Source organism: Choristoneura fumiferana, chromosome 28 (genome assembly GCF_025370935.1).
Source record: "Choristoneura fumiferana chromosome 28, NRCan_CFum_1, whole genome shotgun sequence".
Lineage (NCBI taxonomy): Eukaryota > Metazoa > Arthropoda > Insecta > Lepidoptera > Tortricidae > Choristoneura > Choristoneura fumiferana.
The window spans coordinates 8,324,692-8,351,611 of NC_133499.1; the positions used below are offsets into that span (position 1 = coordinate 8,324,692).

General features: G+C 41.3%; 1 protein-coding gene across 1 annotated transcript in view; it reads left to right on the plus strand.

Moving 5' to 3' along the window:
- Positions 1–26,097, plus strand: part of ATP7 (copper-transporting ATPase 1) — a 53,250-nt gene extending 27,153 nt beyond the window's left edge. The window contains 18 exon segments of the mRNA XM_074109119.1: positions 1,370–1,510; positions 2,073–2,164; positions 4,863–4,876; positions 5,225–5,384; positions 5,947–6,046; positions 7,920–8,120; positions 8,609–8,641; positions 8,644–8,765; positions 11,170–11,307; positions 13,421–13,544; positions 14,859–14,988; positions 16,676–16,818; positions 17,975–18,067; positions 18,608–18,718; positions 19,163–19,312; positions 20,332–20,402; positions 21,147–21,290; positions 24,451–26,097. Of these exon segments, the coding sequence (XP_073965220.1) occupies positions 1,370–1,510; positions 2,073–2,164; positions 4,863–4,876; positions 5,225–5,384; positions 5,947–6,046; positions 7,920–8,120; positions 8,609–8,641; positions 8,644–8,765; positions 11,170–11,307; positions 13,421–13,544; positions 14,859–14,988; positions 16,676–16,818; positions 17,975–18,067; positions 18,608–18,718; positions 19,163–19,312; positions 20,332–20,402; positions 21,147–21,290; positions 24,451–24,568 (2,085 nt within the window). The 3' untranslated portion in view covers positions 24,569–26,097.
- The last annotated feature ends 823 nt before the right edge of the window (positions 26,098–26,920 follow it).

A 26,920-nucleotide genomic window follows, 5' to 3' on the forward strand; every position in this document is an offset into this window, starting at 1 on the left:
CCAGTGTCCGATTCACAACCGCAATGGCACGACACATACTTTCCTTCGTGGCAGCCTTTTGTAGCTTACTCTTTTTGATATTTCTTTATTTTAGATTTTTTCCGACTGCACGCCCTCGTATCCTATAAAGCACCTCATATAAATAAAATAAAAAACATAACCTACTTAGAAAAGTTGAAAAAACCATTGTCATTTCAAAGTTCTCTATCTCAACAACGGCCGAACATATCTAAATATATAAAACTCAAAGGTGACTGACTGACATAGTGATCTATCAACGCACAGCCCAAACCACTGGACGGATCGGGCTGAAATTTGGCATGCCGGTAGATGTTATGACGTAGGCATCCGCTAAGAAAGGATTTTTCGAAATTCCCACGGGATAGGGAATAAATGGGATTTATATTTTCACTTTGAAATGGCCCTATTTCCGTAACTATAATTATTAGAAACTTCAAATTTGGCATGCAAGTAGGTTAGGTACTAACAGCTAAAAACACTTTTAAAGATTTTACGAAATTCCCACGGGATAGTGAATAAATGGGATTTTTGCACCATCTGTCTAAAAGAAAATCTGTCCGTATTTGTATTTCCATGTAATCCTCCGAAAATGAATCAAAACACGAAAAAAGGATCGCAGAAAGTAAATGTATGTTACTCCTAGTTTTATTATAAAATCTATCCATCGTGCGACAGATATTGGCGTCTTCATAACACTCAACATAAGACGCGTGAATCTTTAACATCTTTTTTTAAGGAAACAGGTATCCTAACCCTGCCGTCGCTTTATGTTTTTGAAATAATCATGTATGTAAGGAAGAACATATGTGATTTTCCCACTAACGTCGATAAGCCAAAGGCTACTAGAAACACAGGGAAGCTTAAAGTTCCATCTTACAGACTGGCTGAAACCAAAAAGTCTTTTCTGGGGAATTGCATACGTTTTTATAATAAAATTCCAAAAATATTATAAATGAAACAGATACAAAATTCAGATCTATTGTCAAGAAGACATTAATATCAAAGGCGTATTATAAAGTTAATGATTATATCATGGACAGGGATATTTGGAAATAATTCCGATCCGCATTAGCGATCCCTTCAAATAGCGAACCTACTGTGTTAAAAATAAAGTTGTGTTAAATACTTGTGATGTATACATATCAGTTAATAATATTGTAAATCTGTTTAAAAAAAATATACCTCGTTGAGTTTCTTGCCAGATTCTTCTCAACAGAGGTTTTTCCGAACCGTTGGTAGATTTTTTTTGACATTCATAAGTGCCTAAATTGAATAAAGATATTTTGACTTTTACTTTGACTCCTCTGTTTGCTTCGGGGTAAACAAATAAGCTTACATATATTTTCAGGGTAAAACGTCGGAAGCTCTCTCAAAATTGCTATCACTGAAGGCGACCGAGGCGGTCCTGGTCAATCTAGATGCAAACGGGCAAGTGATAAGTGAGAAGAACATACCAGTGGAGTTGGTGGAGAGGGGGGATATATTGAAGGTAGGTAGGTTTATTGGTATGGTTTGAACTTTCGTGATTTTCCCTCATAACTATTACTTTACCACTGGATTGAGATTCACAATACCAAAATCCTTTTCAAGTAACATAATTTCTACTCTAGAATTGTGCGTGAAGCGTGTGCGTGGCTTAGCTAATATTTCCAACATGTTTGATAAAAATAGTAAATTGTATAACAAGAGCATAAAACGAGGCATTTTACCCGAGACGGTCATATAGCCACCCGAGCCGGTACGGTTTTTCACTCTCTGCTTTTCACTTCGATTGCGAGGAGATGAAATAACAACAGTGGTAACAATGTTTCACTTACTAAGTACGTTATATTATTCATGCATTGCTTATTATCTTAATTGTAAATATTTAGTTTATACAAATTAAAATTATTAAAAAAATATATTAAAAACTTTTGCCGAGACTGTTTGCCGAGGTCTTAGACGAAGATTTATTTTATGCACAAGAGCATAAAAAGTCTTTATGTCGCCTAGATCCAGCATAAACAAGGACTTCACGAGCTTGAGAAGTGAAAGTTTTTTTTTTTTTTCAGGTTGTACCCGGCGAGAAGATCCCGGTGGATGGGAAGGTCATTTCGGGACAGAGCACATGCGACGAATCATTAATCACGGAGAGTCTATGCCTGTAGCTAAAACTAAGGTAAATAAAACCAAAATACCCACAAGCAAAATCATCGACATAGCTTAAGGGGCTACCGAGGTTTCATGGATTTTTGACAAGTTTTTGAAATCGTATCTCCTCTTTTGCACTACAGATAGAATTTATAAGTGAAACGGCTATCGGTTCTCCAATCTTTTATCTCTCTTTTGACGTGAAAGATCTAACATATACGAAATCTACATATTTGGGTTCGTCTTTGACGTCTCTAAAAACTGGTCGAGGGTTTTCATTTGAAACTAATTAACACAAAAGTTATGGCCAGAAAACCAGTTTTTTGGCCTAAAATTGTTCAACTTTGATGCCAAATATCTCGAAAACAACGAACTTTGAAGTAAATATGGGATACTACATATATTGTTTAAAGCCGTTGTTGTTAATATAGTAAGCTACAAAAATCATTAGAAAACTAAGGAATTCAAATCGAAGGTCATTGGGGCATGGATCCACTTAAAATACGGTATTTGTAAACTTATGAATATGCCATATCATTTATATTATATGTAAATAGTAGCTTTGAGCCGTGGCTTCGCCCGCATTAGAATTAGCTTAATGCCGTTTTAGTACTAACAGTTTACTTACACGATTCTTGTTACCATGGCAAAGCATTAAATAAAGGTCTTAGAATTTGAATTGAAAGGACAACGTTCGCTCGCACAACGCCATCTATTGATTGCAAACGAAGTTAACACGTCGTCTTGAGAGCCGAGGTACGGTACGTCACCGTTCTTGGACAGCGCCCTCTATTCTTGTTTAAGGTTACCTAATGATTCGCCGACTATTTTTAGGCAGATTATTGATTGGCAGACAACGTTTCGCCGAGTAACGGTACGCCGATGAATTTGTATGCAGATGTATTATTTCGCCGAGTAACGTTTCGTAACTCAACCTTTAGCAGACTATTTACTTGGCATATGATTCAGTAAGCCGAACAACTATTCACAGACATTCGTTTAGCCTATTAATCACTACACATTTTGCACGTTTGGTCGAACAACCTTTCGCTTTTGTAACGGTTGAACTATTTTTCAGTGCGCATATCAACTTTTCGCATCTTTTCGTTTCGCATGGGGAATGGCATTCAATACCGCGAATATGTGTGGATTACACTATGGCCTCATTGGCATTTTTACACGCCGGGCGTGCTGACCGCGCATTCTTTATGATTTTCTTATGTACCCTCACATATTTTAAACGTATAACGCAAGTAGGTAATAAACGTATTTTTGACCATCATTTGTATTTATTTTATATTGGAGTCTAAACAAACCAAGTCGCGATGCTAGCAATTCGGTTCTGGCACTTCGCCGGCCGCTGCCGCGGCACGCTCGCTTCGCTCGCTCGGCTCGTGCATTGTTGGTCGAAATAGTACCTAACACTCCTCCTCGCTAACGCTCGTCGTCGCACCTAACTACATTTTGATAACAGCTAGTGTATAATAGTCAACTCAGTAAAATCCTACCTGTCGTTTGGCCGGTTTATCTACGCAGATTACGAAACAAAAATCAATACAATATTATAAGCATAACAATTATGAATGCCATGTGATAACTCTGCTTATCGTGTTTCGACGAACAGTTAAATCGACTGAACATTAAATCTACTTATCAATATGAATGCCATGTGATAACTCTGCTTATCGTGTTTCGACGAACAGTTGTTCGGTTAAATGAAACAATTACAAAACGAACAATCTACTAAACGTAAATCTGCTTATCGCTATTCTTCCTACCGACTACTCGGCGAAACAAATAATAGGCGTAACGAAATTATACCAAACGTTGCTCGGCGAATAGAAAAATCTGCCAATAGTTGTCTGCGAAACGAAATCTGCGTAATTAAACTCGGCAAACGACAGGTCACCCTTGTTTAAACTTAAAATATTATCCCACAGGAACGCATTACCGGGATATAAAGTATCCCATGTCTCAATGCAGATCTTTGTCTATCTGTACGCCAAGTTTCATGTAAATCCGTTCAGCCGTTATTGCGTGCTTCAGTGACAAACATCTAAACATCCAAGCCTCCAAACACCTTCACAAACTTTCATATTTATAATATTAGTAGGATAGATACAGACAATGTTTAGCGAACAGAAAAAATAATTCGGTTGAAAATTGGATTTATATTGATTTCTTGAAAAAATCGATGTATCTGTCCGTTTTTAAAACGCTTATCTCCAAGTATATGTTTTTCTCTGTCTAATCTTAAATGTCATACTTTTATAAATCTGTTATATGTAAAGGTAGCTTAGAAATAGTTTTCTGTTTGAGTTTGTTTTAGAAAACAAATAAAAAAAGGTCAAATACAGAATTGGGTGAGTCTGAGAAGTTGTCATGCCAGTCACTAGATGGCGTTAGTGTCGAGTTCTCGCGGAGGCTTTTTTACAAACTTATTTAGCTTCACCGGTCCCTCTGTTTGTCTGTCTGTCTTTCTGTCTGTCTATCTGTAATCAAATCTTGCAAGTTAAATTTGACCAACAGTCAAGAAAAGGTACAGTCAGCCAAAAGAGCTTGTATTCAAAATGATTTTTCACTTCTCATGCTCGTAAAGTTCGTGTTTATGCTGTATCTAGGCGACATAAAATGACTTTTTATGCTCGAGTGCATAAAATAAAATCTTCCTCTAATACCAACTCAAGACCAAGGCAATCAGGTGTCAACAGCCACAAACAAAAAAGTTTCTATATATTTTTTAAATATTTTTTAATTTATATAAAACTAAAAATCAATCATAATAAACCAGTAAAATTAAATAATGGAATTATTATAATAATGCATAAAAAATAAAGGTACATAGTAAGTGAATCATTGTTTCCACTGTTGCTATTTCATTCCTCGCCATCGAAGTGAAAGCAGAGTGTAAACTCGAGCATTAAACCCATTTTCCCCTCGACGTGTCTATCCACGCCGGCTATATAAACGACTCGGGTAAAATGGCCCGTTTTATGCTCTTGTTGTACAATCTACTATTTTTATGATTAGGTTATTTTTAGTTGACAAGTCACGTCACCACTTGACATTTCAGATTCCCTAGTGATAGGCGGCAGTATAAACCAGCACGGCGCTTTGCTGGTGTGCGCTACACACACGGGCGAGTGCAGCACACTGGCGCAGATAGTACGGCTGGTGGAAGACGCTCAGGCCAGCAAGGCGCCGATACAGCGGGTCGCTGACACCGTCGCTAGGTGAGTGATGGTGATGATGATGATGATGATGGTGATGATGATGATGATGATGATGATGATGATGATGATATGATGATGATGATGATGATGGTGATGATGATGTTGACAATGATGATGAAAGCAAAGCGCCGATACAGCGGGTCGCTGACACTGTCGCTAGGTAAGTGATGGTGCTGATGATGATTATGGTGATGATGATATTGACAATGATGATGAAAGCAAAGCGCCGATACAGCTGGTCGCTGACACTGTCGCTAGGTGAGTGATGGTGATGATGATGATGATGTTGACAACGATGATGAAAGCAAAGCGCCGATACAGCTGGTCGCTGACACTGTCGCTAGGTGAGTGATGGTGATGATGATGATGGTGTTGGTCCTCCCAGACGCGTCCGTCGAGGACGACACTGTCAAGAAGTTATTCTGTATTCAGCATGGACGTAACTAGCAAAACAAACTTTTTTTTCTTTGTTTTGATAGTCCGGTCAGTAGGGGACTGCCTCCTTCTATTCTTGATGGATTCTGCGTTGTTGGTGAAGTTATTTCTATTGTATTCTCCGCAGTTACTTCATCCCGCTGGTGGTGTTCCTGTCGGTCCTGACGCTGGTCTGCTGGGTCATCACCGGGGTCTTCGACATCGACAGGATCAAGCGCATCATGCCTGTAAGTTGTTGAATGAGGGCTATCGCGTATGAATTCGCCGCTAGAGGCGCTAGTGTAGCGAGAGGTCTCTGAAATATCAAAAATGTGGCTGCCTTTGGGTGAGCTGCTTTTTAAAATTTATGACGGTGGAAGAATTCTACACTTCCACTGAACGTAGATATAGTTTAGATATAGTTAGTGTTTAGTATTGTAACTAAGGGTCCCCGTACATCCCTGTATTTTTATTATTATTTTTTTGTATTTTTTTTCTTTAATTGTATAATATAGTTTTTAAGTATTTTCTTGCGGCGCATTCTTCTTGCAATGTTGGTCTTTCCGAAAGCGCTGGTAGTTTAAAAAATGACGTGTAAAAGTGCCCATTGCGGCTATTTACTGAATAAATGATTGAATTTGAATTTTTACGCGGGTTATTATAATTAGCACAATTTTGTTGAATATTTTTGCAATACTGAAATTAATTATGGCAAATATGCGTTACGGGGCAGTGAATGTTGTGTTTTGAGACAGTTTTGTCTTTCGAACCCTTTGTCCTCCCTTTTTTCCGAACAAAACGGGGACTATGCAACACTGTGCATGCTCGATATTTTTATGGTACGGTTTTAAGGTATTCAATATGATTTAAATGTAAATTTGGTTTTCGAGCCCCTAATAACAAACTAACCATTATACTGCAGGCAGGACCTTTGTCCCCTCATTTTACATGGTTGCTAAGGAAGGCTGTTAGGCTGTGTTTCAACCAGAGATGTGCAAGAATGTATAGCGAGGAAGGAATATGTTTTTCATGAACCAATAGAAACACTTCATTTAGCTATCCTCGCCCAGCATCTGTGCTGAAAACGGAGCCTAAGTCGGCTTAAAAGTACGGGTGCATAGCTTTTAATGTTTGTCATAAAACTTTTTCACACCTCTTCTTCAGAAAAGTAACTCTTCCTCCCTGACGCGAGGGAGCAAAGTGCAACTTTTCTGTTCAAGGCTTTTATAAGTGTTTTATTGCAAATGCCATTTTTTTAAGTTGATAATTGTAAAGCCACGCCATTTTCTATGCTGGTTGTTCTTTAATAATACTTAGTTTTTTTTTTCAAATTTCTTAATGCTCGGTGTGAAAAGTTGTATGAGCCACTCGGGAGCAAAATTATTTTCATCTTGGGCGTTAACACTTGAACCCCTCATTACACTCGGGATTCTATTGTAGAATCCTTCGCTACATTCTGGATTCAATGTACGCCCTCGCCGTAAATACACCATTTTGCTCCCTTGTGACACAAATAACTATTTTCTCTCAATCAATTAATGGGGAATGGGTGAAGATTTTAGATAAGCTGGAAACTTTTTTTTAATCGATAGGAATAACCTTTCTAATTAACAGAAAAAAATATGAGATTTTTAAGTAGCATCAATTAATTTTAAAAAATGAAAGAGTCTTACCGCCAAATTACGATAGTCCGGTCGGTTACGGGTTGTTCCATAGTCCAGAATAAAAAACATTAAAAAAGAATTTATGTGTCTTTGACTCGATGGTTTTGACAGGTGATACTCTTTACCGGCTCGGATAATACCGACATGGAAATACCGCTCCGCTTTTTCTTCTACACGCCCATAGAAACTCATGTCAGTTTGACTCCGAATTGGTCCGATTGTGGTTTCAGCATGCCAGGAATAAAATTCTGAAAAGTCTAAAAGGTACTATCGTATTATGAAATACATATATTGATACGACCTGTTACCGTAATGTGTTACATTGTTGTCGTGTTTTGCGAGCCATAAATGAGTCACCTATTAAATATACATATATAGGCAGTTTTGTGTACTGGATTTAGGATATCTATGGCCACATTTTCGAGCAGTGCCGTGAATTTTTTTTTTTTTTTTTCAGGATATGTACCTCAACTCTGGCTTCTCAGACTGGGAGCTGACCATCCAGACCGCATTCCACTTCGCTCTTTCCGTGCTGGCCATAGCGTGCCCGTGCGCGCTGGGGCTGGCCACGCCCACCGCCGTCATGGTGGCCGCGGGGGTGGGGGCGCGCCAGGGGCTGCTGCTCAAGGGGGCGGAGCCTCTCGAGAACGCGCACAAGGTCAATGACATTCATGATAAGTGAAATTAATGAAGAATGAAAATAAATAATGAATCGTTAATACAAAAATCAGTAATATACAAAAACATCATCAATCACAAATCAATCATTTATTGACAAATCAATCAATTTGAATAATAATCATCAATTACAAATCGATCAGTATCAGTCATCAATCGATCACTGATCCAAAATCAGTCGTCCACCTTAACGATTCTCTTCCACCGTCCGATCCAAATTAAGGAAAGACTAGTAGAGAAATTACAATTAAAACACTTGAATATACCTAAACATGTATAAAATTAATAAATACAATCAAATTTTATGTTGAATCCCCCGTGCTTGTTTTCTCTTTCACACAACACGACTCGAGGTTTTTCAAAAGTTAATGTAAAGCATATTATGTCCACAGAGGAGGGGGGGAGTGGGGTAGGTGCCCTCCTCTGCCCCCCTCATGCGCCCATGCTCATATTTACATTTGTCCTCAGGTCAAAACAGTTATTTTCGACAAGACGGGCACCATAACTCGAGGCAGCACGGCGGTCGCAAGGGTGTCCCTGCTCACAGGGTGCTCCGATTCATTGCACGAGATCATGACGTGTATATTAGCAGCGGAGCTCAACTCCGAACACCCTGTGGCTTCTGGTGAGTCGTGGTCATGAGTTCCTACGATCAGAATCAAAACTTTCGGAAAACACATTGTTAACAAGATGATGTCGCAAGAGAATTGACCGTCCTTTTCTAAAGCAAAGCCAACTAGACTAGGTATACGCCATCTTTGTCTGATACGTCATTATTACTGTCTCGCTCTTTTTATGTCTCATGACAATTTATCTCTTCTCGTTGGTATTTCTTTAGGTTCTTTGTTTTAAGCTAAATTTACTCCCATCTCCCAAACGCCTCCAAAGTTGGGCTAGCTCGGTGTAAAGCTAAGCTAGAACTTCAAGATTTAAAGCTAGTCCTGCCGATATTATAAATGCGTAAATTTTTGTGCGTGTGTATGTTTGCCACTCCTTCACGGTAAAACGGCTTCTTGGATTTGAATTTAAGTTTGTGTGAAGATAGCTGGGGGCCTACCATGATCTTTTCATAAACTATCCAAACGCAGAGCAGTTCAATTTAGGCACCTAAACTGAATCGTTGAAATTGGTACCACGACGTTTATTTCTCCGAGCTGAGTCTCAATGGTTTACAAGCGAATGTAAGACCGATATTGTCTCTGGTCCGAAACTGAAACGCCAAGTCGCGAAAGGGATGCCGCTATATGCAAACCAAATATTGTATACTAAAACCTCTTTATTTTGGAAAACCATAACTCTATGTCATTCCGTGTTCCTAGCAACCGTTGTGTTGATTACATATAAATGTTTACGCTGTCACTAATCTCGAGTCTCTTTGCTCACTGAAAAATTAGTTTTATCAATGAAGAGTTAAGAAGCACAATGTCTATAAAAGTTATAAAACTTGAATAAAAGTTTAAAAGTTCTCTAAATTTAAAAATATTCCAAGTAAAACACTTAAAATTCCAAAAGAATTGACGGAATGTGTAACTTATACTGAATTGCTAAATTTGACACTGAAGCGATCAATTCCCACGCAAGTTAAGCGTCATGGTACGAAAACCGCTTGAAGTGAATGAAAATGTCTGTATCGCTGTCGCTGAACCGTGCTTGAACTGAATCGCAAAAGTAACGTCTTGGTACGAAATAGCGATGCAGTTCAGTTTAGAGCCTAAACTGAATCGTATTAAGAGAGCGTGGTAGGCCCCCTGGACGTCTGGAAACTGGAAACTTATTACATACTACGCGGAACGACCGCTCCTCCGCGTAGTATGCCCGCTATTTGTAATTTTTATGCAGGTGTTAGGACCTTGTGCAAGGTCCGCCCGCATTGCTATCACCATCTTGCTCGCTAATCCTGCCGCGAAGCAGCAGTGCTTGCACTGTTGTGTTTCGGCGTGGAGAGTAAGACAGCCGGTGAAATACTGGCACGTGAGGTAACCCGTCTTAGGCCTCTAGGTTGGCAACGCGTCTGCAATACGCCTGGTGTTGCAGATGTCTATGGGCGGTGGTGATCTCTTACCATCAGGAGACCCACTTGCTCGTATGCCATCCAGTCGAATAAAAAAAAATGCAATAACTTGTATTGGCGTTCCGTCGAGATCCACGACGGAATTTCCGTCAAGTGTGGCGCCAGTCCAACATTTCAACCGCTGGAGGTTTATATCACTTCGCCTAAAAAGCAGCTCGTCTAAGTAGCAAGTGGTCTAAAAAGTTCACCGAATGTCTAGTCGGTCTCCGTCCATCGCCCGTTAATAACATTAATTCGTTTTTAAAGAATACAAAAGTCTATCACAAATAATTATTGGAGTAGACACATTAACTTATATATTAAGAAGTGTTCTATCAGCCAACATTTTTAATTTTCATTAATTTTTATGGAATAATCGAGAAAAACTAACGTTGCCAGCTCAGCAGGTATAAACGCTCTTAAAGCTGTGACAGGTTTTCGTTACAATTGTAGTGTTTCATTGTTAACATACGCGTATTTTCAAAATGGGTCCAGATGCGACAGCGTCCAGCGTGGTGTAATAGGGCCCGGCTGTTTTTTTTAGAGCAGAGTTTCTTAAACTTTTTGCAGTCACTGACCACTTGCACAATTTAGACCTCTGTCAAAAAATATTTTTGGAAAGTTCCTAATAAATGCACGACCAGATGGCCTAGTGGTTAGAGAACCTGACTACGAAGCTTGAGGTCCCGGGTTCGATTCCCGTGTCGGGGCAGATATTTGTATGAAAAAATACGAATGTTTGTTCTCGGGTCTTGGATGTTTAATATGTATTTAAGTATGTATCTATCTATTAATATATTTATCCGTTGCTTAGTACCCATAACACAAGTTTTGCTAAGCTTACTTTGGGACTAGGTCAATTGGTGTGAATTGTCCCGTGATATTTATTTATTTAATAAATATGTTTACAGACTGACCTACTACGGACCCCTAAGGGGTAAAGGGTGATACTAACTATCCCGTACTTTTATTGTTCCAGCGATAGTCCTGTTCTGCCGGACGGTGGTCGGCGCGGCGACGCCGGCCCCGTGCGCGGGCTTCGTGGCCGCCCCGGGCTGCGCATCCGGGCGAGGGTCAACGTGGTGCCGACCGGCGTCGTGGAGAGACCACGGCACGAGTGAGTCTCTTGCTACCTTGATACTGTACCCGGCGATTAAGATTGCACATCGGTCTTAGGAAAAAGACAATGAGGGCTATCGCGTATGAATTCGCCACTAGAGGCGCTAGTGTAGCGTGAGGTCTCCGAAATGTCAAATCTCATAGTTTATGGGTGAGCTACGCGGATTTATTTATAATTAGAATAATTTTGTGAATATTTTGCATTACCTGAAATTATTATGGCAATTATGCGTTACGGGGCAATGAATGTCTGTGTTTTGAGACAGTTTTGTCCTTCGGAAACTTTTGTTCCTCCTTTTTTTCCGAACAAAACGGGACTAAGCAAAACTGTGGTGGTTTATGGATATTTTATGGTACGGTTTTAAGGTGTATTAAATATGATTTTAATCTTAACTTTGTTTTAACGCCCGGAATAACAGACTCTGAAAGCCACACTTAAAAATCTCACGCAACAGTGCGCCATCTAGTGAGACAAAAAACGATAGCCCTCATTTGGCTGTTCACGACGATTTCCGAACGCTGGCGACCGTCCATCAATCATCGAATTTATTAAGTGATGTTTTATAACAAATAAATAGTGCACCTTTGTGGACTTAACTAGAGTTTACCCGCGACTTCGCACGCGTTAACTATTCGATCTGGTAGTTACAAAATTCGCCTGGGAATTCCCGAAATTTATATCGCGGTCTTCATTGAGGCTGTGTTAAGTACAACTGTACAAAATTTCAAGACCCTTTACTCAGCGGTTGAAATTCCAAGATTTTATCCCTGTCCCGTGGGAATATCAAGATAAAAATAGCTTATGTGTTATTCTAGACGTACAGCTTTTCGAGTGCTTGCTTCAACTAGATAGTCCATTCTCCTATCCTTCTGTTTATCCGTTTGACAGTTTTTTAGAATCCCGACATGAGTAAGTCCCTTGCGGCCTTGATAAAACGGTGTCGTGGAAAGATGTGATCGAACACTTACGAAATTCACAAGCTTTTCTTTGGCTCGCCCTGTTTATTTATTTATTTATTTGTTTGGTTCAAATCTTGGAAGCTAAATTTGACCAACTTGCAGCGGCCCGATTGATTTTAAACTTGGCATACTTATGTAAATTTGGTGCCAATACAATAATCCGGTAGTGACATTGGCGGTCCTGCCAGGATCGTCTCCGCAGGAGGGAACTCCTCAATCGTTAATAGTACCGACTTGAAATTTGATACGGATATGCAGTTTAAATGGCAATGCAAGTACAGTCGACAAAAAGTACAGTCAGCAACAAAGCTTGTATTAAAAATGAAATTTTGATCAGAAACTTATTATAAAGGGAACTACTGTGATAATTAACCCTTGCCAACGGTGACGTGATCTATGACGTACGATTGCTCGCGACGACCACGTGCTAAGTGGAACGATATTGAGGGCGTCGCGGTCGCTCCGGACGTTTAGTGGAACCATGGCCTACCAATCCCTACAAGCTATATTTAATACAAAAAAACAGCAATAGATGGCACTACTATTAACATTTGTAAATTAAAAAATGTGAATAAGCCGAATTAAGTAGAAATATTAAGATTAAAATAAAGACTAGCATATTTTATAAACACAACTTCACATCAACCTTAATTCAACTCCTTAATTTGAAGATAAGAAACACCATAAAAATAATAAATTGAGAATACGAAAGTATAGGCTACATGTGGCTACATTTCAGCTATGTGGCTTTCGTAGTGTTTTGCAATTGTGACGCTAGATGGCGAATAACCGGAATTCGCTTACTGAGCTTGCCACGCGCATGCTCACATTCGTCGAAACTATTTGAGAGAAACATGCCATTCTCTTCTACTGACGTAAATAAGACAGAGACATCATGCGTATCTCTAGTCGTCTAGGCTCAGTTGGTGAGCTTGTTGGTTGTTGTCAGTGTACCGTATCCTTAGTGTCTCACTAGATGGCAATACGTATCGTGTTATTTGTGTTCTCACTGGTGCCATCTGTTGGAAAATCGAAGGAAAGAAAAATAGCCAGTTGAATAGCCAGTATTAGGGTGATACCATTTGCTTGTACCTGTGGTGGAACTAACCCAATGTGTGAAGGAGCCATGATTTCGAACGCTTTGTCCTCAGGCCGGGCTCGACGTTCTACGTCGGCGGTGTGCCGGTGGAGGTGGTGGACGGTGAAGGCGACGCGGCGCTGAGCTCTGCGCAGGCGCAGCGGCGACTCAGCGCGCTCATGCCCACGGAGCCGCAGGTAACACAGTCATGTCATCATCAGAGCCCGGAATTTTTATATCACCTTTCAGCTGTCATAGAGACTTCTCGTTTATCAACTTCCAATATACATTATGAATGAATGAATGGAAATGATCTATATTTCCGGATAAATAGAATCTGGGGCTCTTCGAGGCTAGAGTGAATGAGCTGTCACTGAACCAGTGAGGTATACCATTGGCCTCATCTGCACTTGGCATCAGGTGAGATAGGGGGGGAATCACGGTCAGTTTTATGTAGAAATAGTAGATTGTACAACAAGAGCATAAAACGAACCATTTCACCCGAGACGTTCATATAGCCTCCCGAGCCGGTGCGGCGAGGGTGGATAGACACGTCGAGGGAAAAATGGTTTTAATGCTCGAGTTTTACACTCTGGTTTTCAATTCGATTGCAAGATCAAATAAAAACAGTGGAAACATTGTTCACTTACTAGGTACCTTTTATTTTTCATATATTTTCTAATATTATACTCCTAATGCTCAAGTCAAATTTTCGATTTATGAACATCAAACTTTCTGTCATTTATGATAGTTTGATTTAAAATTACAATAAGTCCTTTATAAAGGACTAGCTTTTGCCCGCGGCTCCGCCCGCGTGGTATTCGGTTATCGCGCGCTTTTTCCTCGGGAACTGTGCATTTTTCCGGGATAAAAAGTAGCCTATGTCACTCTCGGACCTATAAACTATCTCTATGCCAATAATCACGTCGATCCGTCGCTCCGTTACGGCGTGAAAGAAGGACAAACACACAAACACACTTTCGCATTTATAATATTAGTATGGATGGATTCTGGGCGTTAGGAGATTAAAATTATAAATATTTAGTTTTACGTGAAATAAAAATTATTAAAATAATATATAGAAACTTTTTTGTTTGTGGCTGTTGACGCCTTGGTCTTGGACGATGATTCTACTTTATGCACTAGAGCATAAAGAGTAATAATTGTATGTCGCCTAGTTTTTTTTTTATTCGACTGGATGGCAAACGAGCAAGTGGGTCTCCTGATGGTAAGAGATCACCACCGCCCATAGACATCTGCAACACCAGGGGTATTGCAGATGCGTTGCCAACCTAGAGGCCTAAGATGGGATACCTCAAGTGCCAGTAATTTCACCGGCTGTCTTACTCTCCACGCCGAAACAACAGTGCAAGCACTGCTGCTCCACGGCAGGATTAGCGAGCAAGATGGTGGTAGCAATCCGGGCGGACCTTGCACAAGGTCCTACCTGCAAAACCAACAGATCCAACATAAACACCAATCTCCCGATGAGAACAGTTCTTTCTTTCCAGGAAGTGGTAGTGCTGATAGGCAACAGGGAGTGGATGGCCAGGAACGGGGTCAAGGTTGGAAGGCGGGTGCAGGAGGCATTAAGGCAGGACGAGCTGTTGGGACGGACGGCCGTGCTGGCCGCCATCAATGGTGAGTTCATAAATGTTGTAGTAGTTGCTAGTGACCTTGTACATACGAGCGGACAAAGTCAACTGAAAATACATACTGTTTTTTTTCCCTTGTTAAACCTGCAATCAGTCTTTAAGACTATAATCAGGTGGGTTGCTAGAAGATTGGTTTCTTGGAATCGTTTTGTATTTTTTATTTCAATTCCAAATTTTTACTTTTACGACCATCAGTGGTGTAGCGGTATAGCACGCGGTACGGATTACCGAGGACCTGGGTTCGATTCCCAGGGATGGTCTTAATTTTTCTGTTTTTTCTGTGCATCTATATTTCAGTTTGTATTTTCAATTTGGGTTGCTAGAGGTTGGGGTTTGGCAAGGCAGAGCCACTGCTCTGTCTCCCTTAGTAAGGCAGCACATCAGCTCTCGTGAGTCTTTTAATCGGATTTGGCTGCAAAAGTACACTGGATAACGGGTTTGGGTGAATCATCAGTCGGACCCTGTAGTTGGCTGAAAACTGAAATATAGATGCACAGAAAAACCAGAAAAATAAGACCAGCACTGGGAATCGTAACCAGGTCCTCGGCATTCCGTGCCGCGTACCGCTACACCACTGCTGGTCAACGGTACAGACACGAATTTCCCCTATGCACCTCATATCTCGGCTTGTTTGTTTCTTATTTAGCCACTAAAGCAGTGACGCTTAGAAAAGTAAAAATTTGGAATTAAAATAAAAAATACAAAAAGATTCCAAAAAAACAATCTTAAAGTCAACTGTCCTAACGTGCACCGTATCTGCTGTACAATATTCATCATCATTAAGATTGTTTTTTTGGAATTTTTTTGTATTTTTTATTTCAATTAAGTGGCTAAATAAGAAACAACACAAGTTGAGATATGAGGTGCATAGGAGAAATTCGTGCCTGTATCGTTGTCCAGCGGTGGTGTAGCGGTATAGCACACGGCACGGAATGCCGAGGACCTGGGTCCGATTCCCAGCGCTGGTCTTATTTTTCTGGTTTTTCTGTGCATCCATGTCTCAGTTTGTATTTTCGATATGGTTTCACGGGATACCCGTAAAAGTAACAAATTTGGAGTTGAAATAAAAAATACAAAAAGACTCCAAAAAACCAATCATAACAATAAAACAATAAATTAAAAAAATCAAAAACCCGACTGCCTTAAAAATACTTAAAAGAAGAAAACAAGTCTAGTGGTCTAGAACTTTGTTAAGTAGCTAACTTAAAGTTCAACAGTCGGGACCCATTAGTTAAGGCAGTCGGGTTTTAGATTTTTTAAATTTATAGTTTTATTTCACATTTTCTGTGAAAATTGTATGTTAAAACGGTTCTAACCCATATATTTTTTGAATGGGCTAATTATTAGCTTTCATTTGATACCCCACTCAATAGGATTAAACAAAAAACTTTTTTTGGAAACTTAGAATTTGGCGCCAAAAACCCGCCATTTTGATTTTTCAAGAATTTCATTACCCAGTGTCACTCGCGTCATTAAGACGAATCCAATGACGTATCATTTATCAAAATCGGTTTAGCCGTTGATTAGTTACGAGAGGACATAGGAATAGACATACATACATACATACGCGTCAAACACAACCCTCCTTCTTCGCAGTCGGGTAAAAAGTACAGTCAGCACAGAAAGCTTGTATTAAAAATGTATTTTTTTAACAATATCTTTTTTTTCCACAGACCAACTGGTGTGCACGATAGGCGTCGCCGACGAGGTGAAGCCCGAAGCGCACCTGGCGGTGTACTGTCTCAAGCAGATGGGGCTCCAAGTGTGCCTCCTGACAGGAGACAACAGGAAGACTGCCACAGCCATCGCGAGACAGGTGAGGGTAAGCCGGGTTTGACCTCGGTTCCCTATTTTCCTGGACCGACTTATATGTGAAACAGTATCAAGTCGTCTACGTAACTAAATGTCGTGCCGACGAGGTGAAGCCCGAAGCTCTGGTGGTGTCTGCCTCAAGCAGATGGGGCTCCAAGTGTGCCTCCTGACAGGAGACAACACGGCCATCGCGAGACAGGTGAGGGTAAGCCGGGTTTGACCTCGGTTCTCTGTTTTCCCGGACCAACTAATATGCGAAACAGTATCAAGTCGTCTACGTAACTAAATGTCGTGCCGACGAGGTGAAGTCCGAAGCTCTGGCGGTGTACTGCCTCAAGCAGATGGCTCCAAGTGTACCTCCTGACAGGAGACAATAGGAAGACAGCCACAGCTATCGCGAGACAGGTGAGGGTAAGCCGGGTTTGACCTCGGTTCCCTATTTTCCTGGACCGACTTATATGTGAAACAGTATCAAGTCGTCTACGTAACTAAATGTCGTGCCGACGAGGTGAAGCCCGAAGCTCTGGCGGTGTACTGCCTCAAGCAGATGGGGCTCCAAGTGTACCTCCTGACAGGAGACAACAGGAAGACAGCCACAGCTTTCGCGAGACAGGTGAGGGTAAGCCGGGTTTGACCTCGGTTCTCTGTTTTCCCGGACCAACTAATATGCGAAACAGTATCAAGTCGTCTACGTAACTAAATGTCGTGCCGACGAGGTGAAGCCCGAAGCTCTGGCGGTGTACTGCCTGAAGCAGATGGGTCCAAGTGTGCCTCCTGATAGGAGACAGGTTTGAACTCGCTTTTGTGTCATTCCGGACCAACTAACACATTAGGCGAATCAATACCAAACCGTCTACGTAGCGAAATGTCCAGCGACGCGAGTTGACCAAGTATTCGCCCGATTAGCATAACGTCCATAACGCAGTACATCAAAATAGCAATTAGTCCGTGTTGCATTATGTCCAAACTGCATGTTATCAATTCGCCCAATGTCGTCAGCTATGTTGATGACCTTAGTTCTCGTTCTATTCTATCTCTCAGAGAAACTTAGCAATGTTTCGTTCCATTGCTCGCTGAGCCACCTTGAACTGGTCTCTAATATAATACAATATAATAAAATACACAATATAATATAATGTAATATTGTTTATTATTATCAGGTTGGAATCAACAAGGTGTATGCAGAGGTGCTGCCCTCCCACAAGGTGGCCATGATACAGAAACTGCAGGAACAGGGGCAGAAGGTCGCCATGGTCAGTGAACAGTTGATGAAAATATTGTGCATTTAATAGAGAATAGCCTAGGCCAGAAAGTAGGCAATTGTTGGTTATGTTGAAATTCCCAAAAAAATACAGAAGTACTAAATTCGGCATTTTAGACGTCCAGCTACATAACTACATTTTTTTTATTCGACTGGATGGCAAACGAGCAAGTGGTCTCCTGATGGTAAGAGATCACCACCGCCCATAAACATCTGCAACACCAGGGGTATTGCAGATGCGTTGCCAACCTAGAGGCCTAAGATGGGATACCTCGCGTGCAAGTAATTTCACCGGCTGTCTTACTCTCAAGCACTGCTGCTTCACGGCAGGATTAGCGAGCGAGATGGTGGTAGCGATCCGGGCGGACCTTGCACAAGGTCCTACCACCTGCAACCTGCACCTGCTGGTATATTGAATTCAAGATGTTTTGCGATCTGGAAATATTGATAGAGGTAAAATAAAATTTAGTAGTTACAAGCCCAAAGCGCTAATCTTATGATTGAGGTGTAGTAAAATGGTCGCTGGCCACAGGTGGGCGACGGCGTGAACGACTCCCCGGCGCTGGCGCAGGCCGACGTGGGCATCGCGATTGCCAGCGGCACCGACGTGGCCGTGGAGGCGGCCGACTTGGTCCTCATGAGGGTAAGTCCCAAGTCAAAACACTTCTGTAAAATTAATATTTTTAGGGTTCCGGAGCCAAAATGGCAAAAACGGAACCCTTATAATTTCACCATGTCTATCTGTCTGTCCGTCCGTCCGCGGCTTTGTTCAGGGACTATCAATGCTAGAAAGTTGTAATTTTGTACGGATATATATGCAAACTATGCCGACAAAATGTTACAATACAAAATCCCATAGACGTAAAGTGGGGGTGACTATAGTGTGGGGTATCGTTGGATTGGTCTTTTAAAACAATTATGGGTATGCTTAGACGATTTTTCGATTAAGTGATTCGTTTGCGAAATATTCAATTTTAAAATGCAAATTTTCATTAAAATCGAGCATAACATAAGTCGAGTCACGGATGCGTTGCCGTATCGTGAGACATGTTTGAATAATTAATTATTTTCATGTTTTTTTTTTCAGAACGACCTCCTCGACGTGTGCGCTTGTCTGTCCCTTTCCCGCGCGACGGTGCGACGCGTGCGTTTAAACTTTCTGTTCGCTTCTGTCTACAACCTGCTGGGGATACCATTGGCTAGCGGAGCGTTGGCGGTCTATGGACTACAGCTGCAGGTTAGATTAATGATGCGTACAATAATTAACCCCCGACGCAAAAAGAGGGATGTTATAAGTTTGACCGCTATGTGTGTCTGTCTGTGGCACTACGGTGCAGCTACGTAGCTCTTAAACGGGTGGACCGATTTGAATGCGGTTTTTTTATTTGAAAGCAGGTTTTCTAGCGATGTTCTTTAGATATGTTTCATCAAAATCGGTACAGCCGTTTTTGTGATATTGAACTTTGAAGTGACAAGGTCGGGGTTTTCCAACAGTGGAGTTGTCCAGCGGTGGTGTAGCGGTATAGCACGCGGCACGGAATGCCGAGGACCTGGGTTCGATTCCCAGTGCCGGTCTTATTTTTCTGGTTTTTCTGTGCATCTATATTTCAGTTTGTATTTCCATATAAATTTGCCTAAAAGTTCATTACTTACTTAATACTCAGTTTTGACGCATTTTTGAGATACATTTTTTATGCGACGTCTTTACTTTACTCCCGGATTGTGTTCGGATCGCTTAACGATATAGTGCCTATTCAATTATTGGAATTATACCTTTATAGTGTTTGTGGTAGTAATCGGGGCAATGAACTTTTAGGCAAAGTTAGGCGGCGGAAGGTATACCTATATAAGTGAATACAGTTTATGCGAATAAAATAAAATTTTACTACAAAAACATAACTGTCCTTCTGGCAGTCGGTTACATTTTTCCTGGCAAAACTTTGCTTAGTTACTTTGGGACAAGGTCAATTGTTATAAACTCATCATCATCATCATCATGTCAGCCGAAAGACGTCCACTGCTGGCCATAGGCCTCCCCCAAGGCTCCACTCAGACCGGTCTTGTGCTTTCCGCATCCACCGCGACCCCGCGATCTTAACCAGGTCGTCGCTCCATCTTGTTGGAGGCACCGACAGCTCGTCTCCCGGTCCGCGGACGCCATTCGAGAACCTTCTGACCCCATCGGCCATCAGTCCTGCCACTGCCACTTTAGTTTCGCAATTCTTGTTATAAACTGTTCTGTGTTTTTTTTTTCAGCCCTGGATGGCGTCAGCTGCGATGGCTATGAGCTCAGTGTCTGTAGTCTGCTCGAGTTTACTACTTAAGACGTGAGTAAAGACATACACATACATACATAATTTCCTGTACTGTTTTTTTTTTTTACTTCGTCATCATCATCATCCCAGCCTATATACGACCCATTGCTGGGCACAGGCCTCTCTCTCAGAACAAGAGGAACGGATTGAGAACTTCACACGCACCATTGAATTGCTTAGCAGGTTTGTGGAGGTTTCCTCGCGATGGTTTCCTTCACCGCAAAGCTCGTGGTAAATTACAAATGTAATTACGCACATGAATTTCGAAAAACTCAGAGGTAGGAGCCGGGGTTTGAACCCACGACGCTCTGCTATAGAGGCGATAGGTCAAACCACTAGGCCACCACGGCTTTATTTATTTACTTACTTTGTCAGTTTTCCATTATGCAATTAACGTATACTCATATTAATTTCATTCATCTTATAAACGCCCCACAGCTGGGCACAGGCCTCCTCTCACAAGTAGAGGGGTTGAACTGTAGTTCCCACGCCAAGCCCTCTCATTCAGAGAGGAGGTCTATGCTACAATGGGACGTATATAGGCAGAGATGAGTAGTTATTAAGTACATGTAATATACGGACTGCTAAGGAAAGGAATTCGCTCCCATCGTCTGTAAGGCTCTTCAAGGCTAGAGTGAATAGGCTGTTATTAAACCAGAGAGATGCAGCTTTGGCCTCATCTGCACTTAACATCAGTTGATAGGGTCAATCAAGGGTCAGATTTATGTAAAAAAAAAAAAAACTTTTTTTTTTCAGTTTCAAAAAACCAACGATAGAAGAGTTAAGGACGCCCGAATACTTACAATCGGTGAGGCTAGAAGATCTGGACAGCGTGTCTGTGCACAGAGGGCTCGACGAGAGAGTTGAGGTCGGGGACAGGGGCAACTCGCCTATAGCCAAGTGAGTATAAAGAGATCTCAAGCCGTACAACTTACATTGAACCTTAGGGTTGTGATTGGGTGAATCAACTTTTTAGTGGAGATTGCTTGTTGCCATGGTAACGTCTCCCGAGTTACTTATTAAAAGTATGATTTTATGGATTACAAATCCACTTAAAGTTGGAAGTTGTGACAGTTTTAAGGCAATGAGGGCTATCGCGTATGAATTCGCCGCTAGAGGCGCTAGTGTAGCGTGAGGTCTCCGAAATGTCAAATCTCATAGTTTTTGGGTGAGCTACGCGGGTTTATTTATAATTAGAATAATTTTGTGAATATTTCGCAATATCTGAAATTAATTATGGTAAATATGCATTCCGGGGCAATGAATGTCTGTGTTTTGAGACAGTTTTGTCTTTCGGAAACCTTTGTCCTCCCTTTTTTCCGAACAAAGCGGAGATTATGCAACACTGTGGCATGCTCGATATTTTTATGGTACGGTTTTAAGGTGTATTAAATATGATTTTAATCTAAACTTTGTTTTCACGCCCGTAATAACAGACTTTGAAAGCCACACTTAAAAACCTCACGCAACAGTGCGCCATCTAGTGAGACAAAAAACGATAGCCCTCATTCCTTCGTGGCTCATCTCCTAAACATGCTATAGTATACATTGCAAACATTTTTCTAACAAAGTGTATCCTGAGTTACGGGACTGAATAATATAACACTAAAAGGTTGATTAACCCAATCACTTGGCCGACTGTACTATATTTAGTGCGCTCGGCGTTACGAGACTACTAAAGCAGATTGTGCGTACTTCTTTTTTACTGCGTCGACTCTGAAAGTTGCAAATGCTACTTTGTAGTTTTAGCTGTCACTTCTAAATTCTTCTGACTGTATCCTAAACACGTGGCATAGTGAAAACAAGAGAAATCGGCAGGTGAACGAGACATGCTGCTCGTAAATTCAAATGGTCATAGTTGGTCACAGGTGGTAGGGCCTTGTGCAAGGTCCGCCCGGATCGCTACCACCGTCTTGCTCGCTAATCCTGCCGTGAAGCAGCAGTGCTTGCACTGTTGTGTTTCGGCGTGGAGAGTAAGACAGCCGGTGAAATTACTTGCTCGTTTGCCATCCAGTCGAATAAAAAAAAAAGTGCGTTGCCAACCTAGAGGCCTAAGATGGGATACCTCATGTGCCAGTAATTTCACCGGCTGTCTTACTCTCCACGCCGAAACACAACAGTGCAAGCACTGCTGCTCCACGGCAGGATTAGCGAGCAAGATGGTGGTAGCAATCCGGGCGGACCTTGCACAAGGTCCTACCACCGGCAAAATAATGTACTATTAACCATCAACTTAACCTAAAAGAGAAGCCTTAAATCTAAGCAGCGAGACAATGTTAACGTTTTTGACACACGCGACCACAATCAAATGTGACAGGTTTTGTAAGCGAACGCGAGTGTCATTAACTTTACGCAATAGGCCCTAGGGACTTATGAAATTGCCTATTGTTTTCTCTATGCTGTGCTCGTAGCGATCCGAGCTGATTCCACTTTATCTCACACTGATTCTGTCTCTTTCGCACTTATAGCATAAACGGCGGCACTTGGAACTCTGCACTATTAAAGGTCTAGTTGTTTTTGGTGTGTAGTTTTTGTTTTTTTTAACCGGGGCTTTTTGTTTTTTTTCTGTGTTTTTTTTTGTGGGTTTTTCTAGGTGTGAATGTAATTACAAATGATTGTGTGTATTTTTAGGGTTCCAGAAATGATTTATATTGATATAGGGTGGAAAAAAATTATGGACGCTAGGGGAAACTGCCATAAATCCTTTAGTTAGCTCATTTTATTTAAAGGAAACATAATTTTATTTCTCGTAAGATATAATAGTATATTTTTTATCGAGGGACTAAAATAAGCCAATATACCCGAGATGGTTAGCCACCCGAGCTTCAGCGAGGGTGTCTATTTATCCGAGGGTTTATATTGACTTTTATTTTCAAGTTTAAAATTCTTTTTTTCACTTCCATTGCGAGAAAACGCTTTCTCTGAAAGAATTAATGCGTTTCTTATTCCTCCAGTCCATAAAACTTTCATAGGTTTTTAAATAAATCTTTCTAGATATAAAAGAATGTTTCCTTTAAGTAAAATGAGCTAACTGAAGGATATTTCAAGGCAGTTTTCTCCAGGGCCCATCAATTTTCTATCCTGTATACAAATGACGGTGATGGTGTATTATTTGTATATATTTTGTGTAAGAAGCCGTGGTGGCCTAGTGGTTTGACCCATCGCCTCTCAAGCAGAGGGTCGTGGGTTCAAACCCCGGCTCGCACCTCTGAGTTTTTCCAAATTCATGTGCGGATTTACATTTGAAATTTACCACGAGCTTTGCGGTGAAGGAAACCATCGTGAGGAAACCTGCACAAACCTGCGAAGCGATTCAATGGTGCGTGCGAAGTTCCCAATCCGCACTGGGCCCGCGTGGGAACTATGGCCCAAGTCCTCTTGTTATGAGAGGAGGCCTGTGCCCAGCAGTGGGACGTATATAGGCTGGGATGATGATCTTTTGTGTTTTGTTTTTTTTTTTGTCTTTTATTCTCATGGTTTTTGCGTTTTGTGGGCTTTCTGTGCAACAATATCATGGGATTAATTTTAGCTTCATCGATAACCTGCTTTTGTAAAATTAGAAATGACGCACCATATCAAATTATTAGATTTAATGACGGTTTGACAGGTGAAATATCGCTAGATGGCGCTAGTGTTGTGTCCGTTTGACGTTACGGCTCTGCTGCGATTGGCTCATCTAGTTTAACCAATGCAAACGTCAAAGTTGTCAAACAGTAGCGCCACCTAGCCTGCCACAGAACACTCATTCCATGGGGGAAAGCGGAGATTACCATAAAACCGTGGTTTGACCTATGCCCTCTCAAGCAGAGGATCGTGGGTTCAAACCCCGGCTCGCAGCTCTGAGTTTATCGAAATACATGTGCGACACATGTGGAATTTACCACGAGCTTTACGGTGAAGGGAAACGTCGTGAGTAAACCTGCACAATGTGCTTATGTGTGTGTGAAGTTCCCATTCTGAGAGGAGGCCTGTGCCCAGCAGACGGACGTATATAGGCTTGGAAACGGGGTAAGCACCTAATTTTGCTAGCAGGGTAAATATAAATGTTTTTTTTTTTCAGACTTTTCAACAGAAACAAGATCAGTGAGGCGTGCTTGTTGCAAGAGGATGATGACATGATGACTGTCTCTTTCATCCCCAAGCGGCCTACGAAGGAACAACCGAGTTTGAATGACTGAAAAGGAAGCCCAAGGAAAGTTAGCGGTCGGACTTTAATTCTCCGTTACTCTATAGTGAGCTAAATCTTAAAACTATTGCAGTTAGGTCAATGGACACTTCAAGTGCGTACGTGAAAGTTGCGGAAATTTTCCGAAAAGTCGGAAAAGTTCTCGGAAATTTCCGGAAATTTTTACAAGATGTAGGAAATTTGAGTTTTAGAAACGGAAACTTTCAATCGCCGTACTAAGGCTGCGGCTCCACTGAGGCGGAGACGAGCGGAGCGGAGAGACGTGTAGGATCGACCAATCATATCATGATTGGTTTTTTGGAGTATTTTTGTATTTTTTATTTCAACTCCAAATTTGTTACTTTTACGGGTATCCCGTGAAACCATATCGAAAATACGAACTGAGACATGGATGCACAGAAAAACCAGAAAAAGAGACCAGCGCTGGGAATTGAACCCAGGTCCTCAGCAATCCGTGCTGCGTGCTATAACCCCTACACCACCGCTGGACAGGAATCTAGACACGAATTTTTCCTATGCATACATATCTCAGGTTGCTTATTTCTACTACGCTACTCATGCAGCAGCACTAGCGACATCTATGTTCCGCTCTCATCGAGAGACGTCACACTCTTTCGGAACCAACCCAGCGCCCGGCGCTGGTCCCTTTTTCTGGTTTTTCAGTGCATCCATGTCTCAGTTCGTATTATCAATCATATTAGTTAAAATCCACACGTTTCGGAGACGAGATGCGACGAGATGTAATATGATTGGTCGATCCCTACGTCTCCACCTCTCTCCGCTGATCTCAGCCTCAATGGAGCCGCACCCTAAATTGTGAGTTTCAAAAATTTTCCTATATGAAAAATTTCGCCATTTTGGAAAGTTTCCTTTTGACACATCAGTACTTTACTACACGTGATGACTTCGTATTTGTCAATGTGTGTTTGTGTGTTACGCCTGCGGGTAGCCTATACCTTACCCGACTGCCCGACGGAGGGTTATGTTTTGAGCGTATGTATGATATTTGACCTCTGCAGCAGCGGGCTGGACGGATTTTAACATATGTATGAGGTGTCATTAGATTTATCATAACTGTCGGAGTGACATAGGGCAGGGTTACTCAAAGTGGGGTATTCGACGGTAGGGGGTTCGCGAGAAGGTTTACGTGACTCCGAAAACCACCAGGATGCAAGACTAGCAAGATGATTAAGATTGGTTTTTGGAGTCTTTTTGTATTTTTTATTTCAACTCCTTTGTTACTTATTTGTTTGTTTCAGTTTGTATTTTCGTTGGCAAGATGATTCTTACCAATATATGTTACCAATTAATGAAATAAATAATATACCTACATTATATTATGATGATGATTGAAATAAAAATAACCTTAGTTTCTCCAACAGTCAATTTATTTCGCTATCGTCTACAAACTTTAACAGGGGTACGTGGAGCCATAAGTTTGAGAAACCCTGACATAGGGTATATACTTAATATGTCAGTTCAGTATGGCGTCCGATCGTGCAGCCGTAGATATCTCATTTTGACATTAAGATCCAACGAAAATACAAACTGAATCATGGATGCACAGAAAAAGAGATGAGAAAACAAAAGCAGGCAGAAATGTGTGGTGCATGGGAGAAATATGTGTCTAGGCTCCTGTCCAGTGCTGGTGTAGGGGTGTACACGCGGCACGGAATGCTGACGACCTGGGTTCCATTCCCAGCGCTGGTCTCTTTCTGTTTTTTTTTTCTGTGCATCCATGTTGTAACAACAACTACAACGAAAGCAGTTTACGAATTTCTTAAATCTAAAAGTGTATTGTGACAGTTGTATCAAAAAAAGTGGTCCACTCAGCATGGATTTGACACTAAACCATAAAGTTCCTTGTTAATAGATATGAAAGTGTCACTCATTTAATCCAATAATTGATTGACTCTTTGGATGCCGTCGTGTTTCGAATTTACCCGATAGAAATACAATATTGGGTCAACTATATCTTGACAAGTTTGTACGTGTCTCTTGGTAGAACCCTATCACAGTTGACTGCTGTCTTTATCAATATTTTTTTCATCACACTTGCTCGTAAACAGTGTCGTAACATGCAGGCTACCTTGGTTGCAACCCCCCAAATAAAACCCTCGACCTTAATGTGCTTGTCATGAAACCCGTGGTCGGTAAATGAGTCATTGCCCGTACTAATTTTGTTGTCATGAAGCCCAAGGTCGGTAAATGAGTTTGTTACTGCATGGCGTGCTGCTGCTCCTGCGATGCAGATGCGGGAAGCTGGCGCTGCCAAGAGCGCAGTCAGCGGTATCGGCAATTCATGAAAGAATATTAGTTGTTCTTTTACAAATATACAATTTTA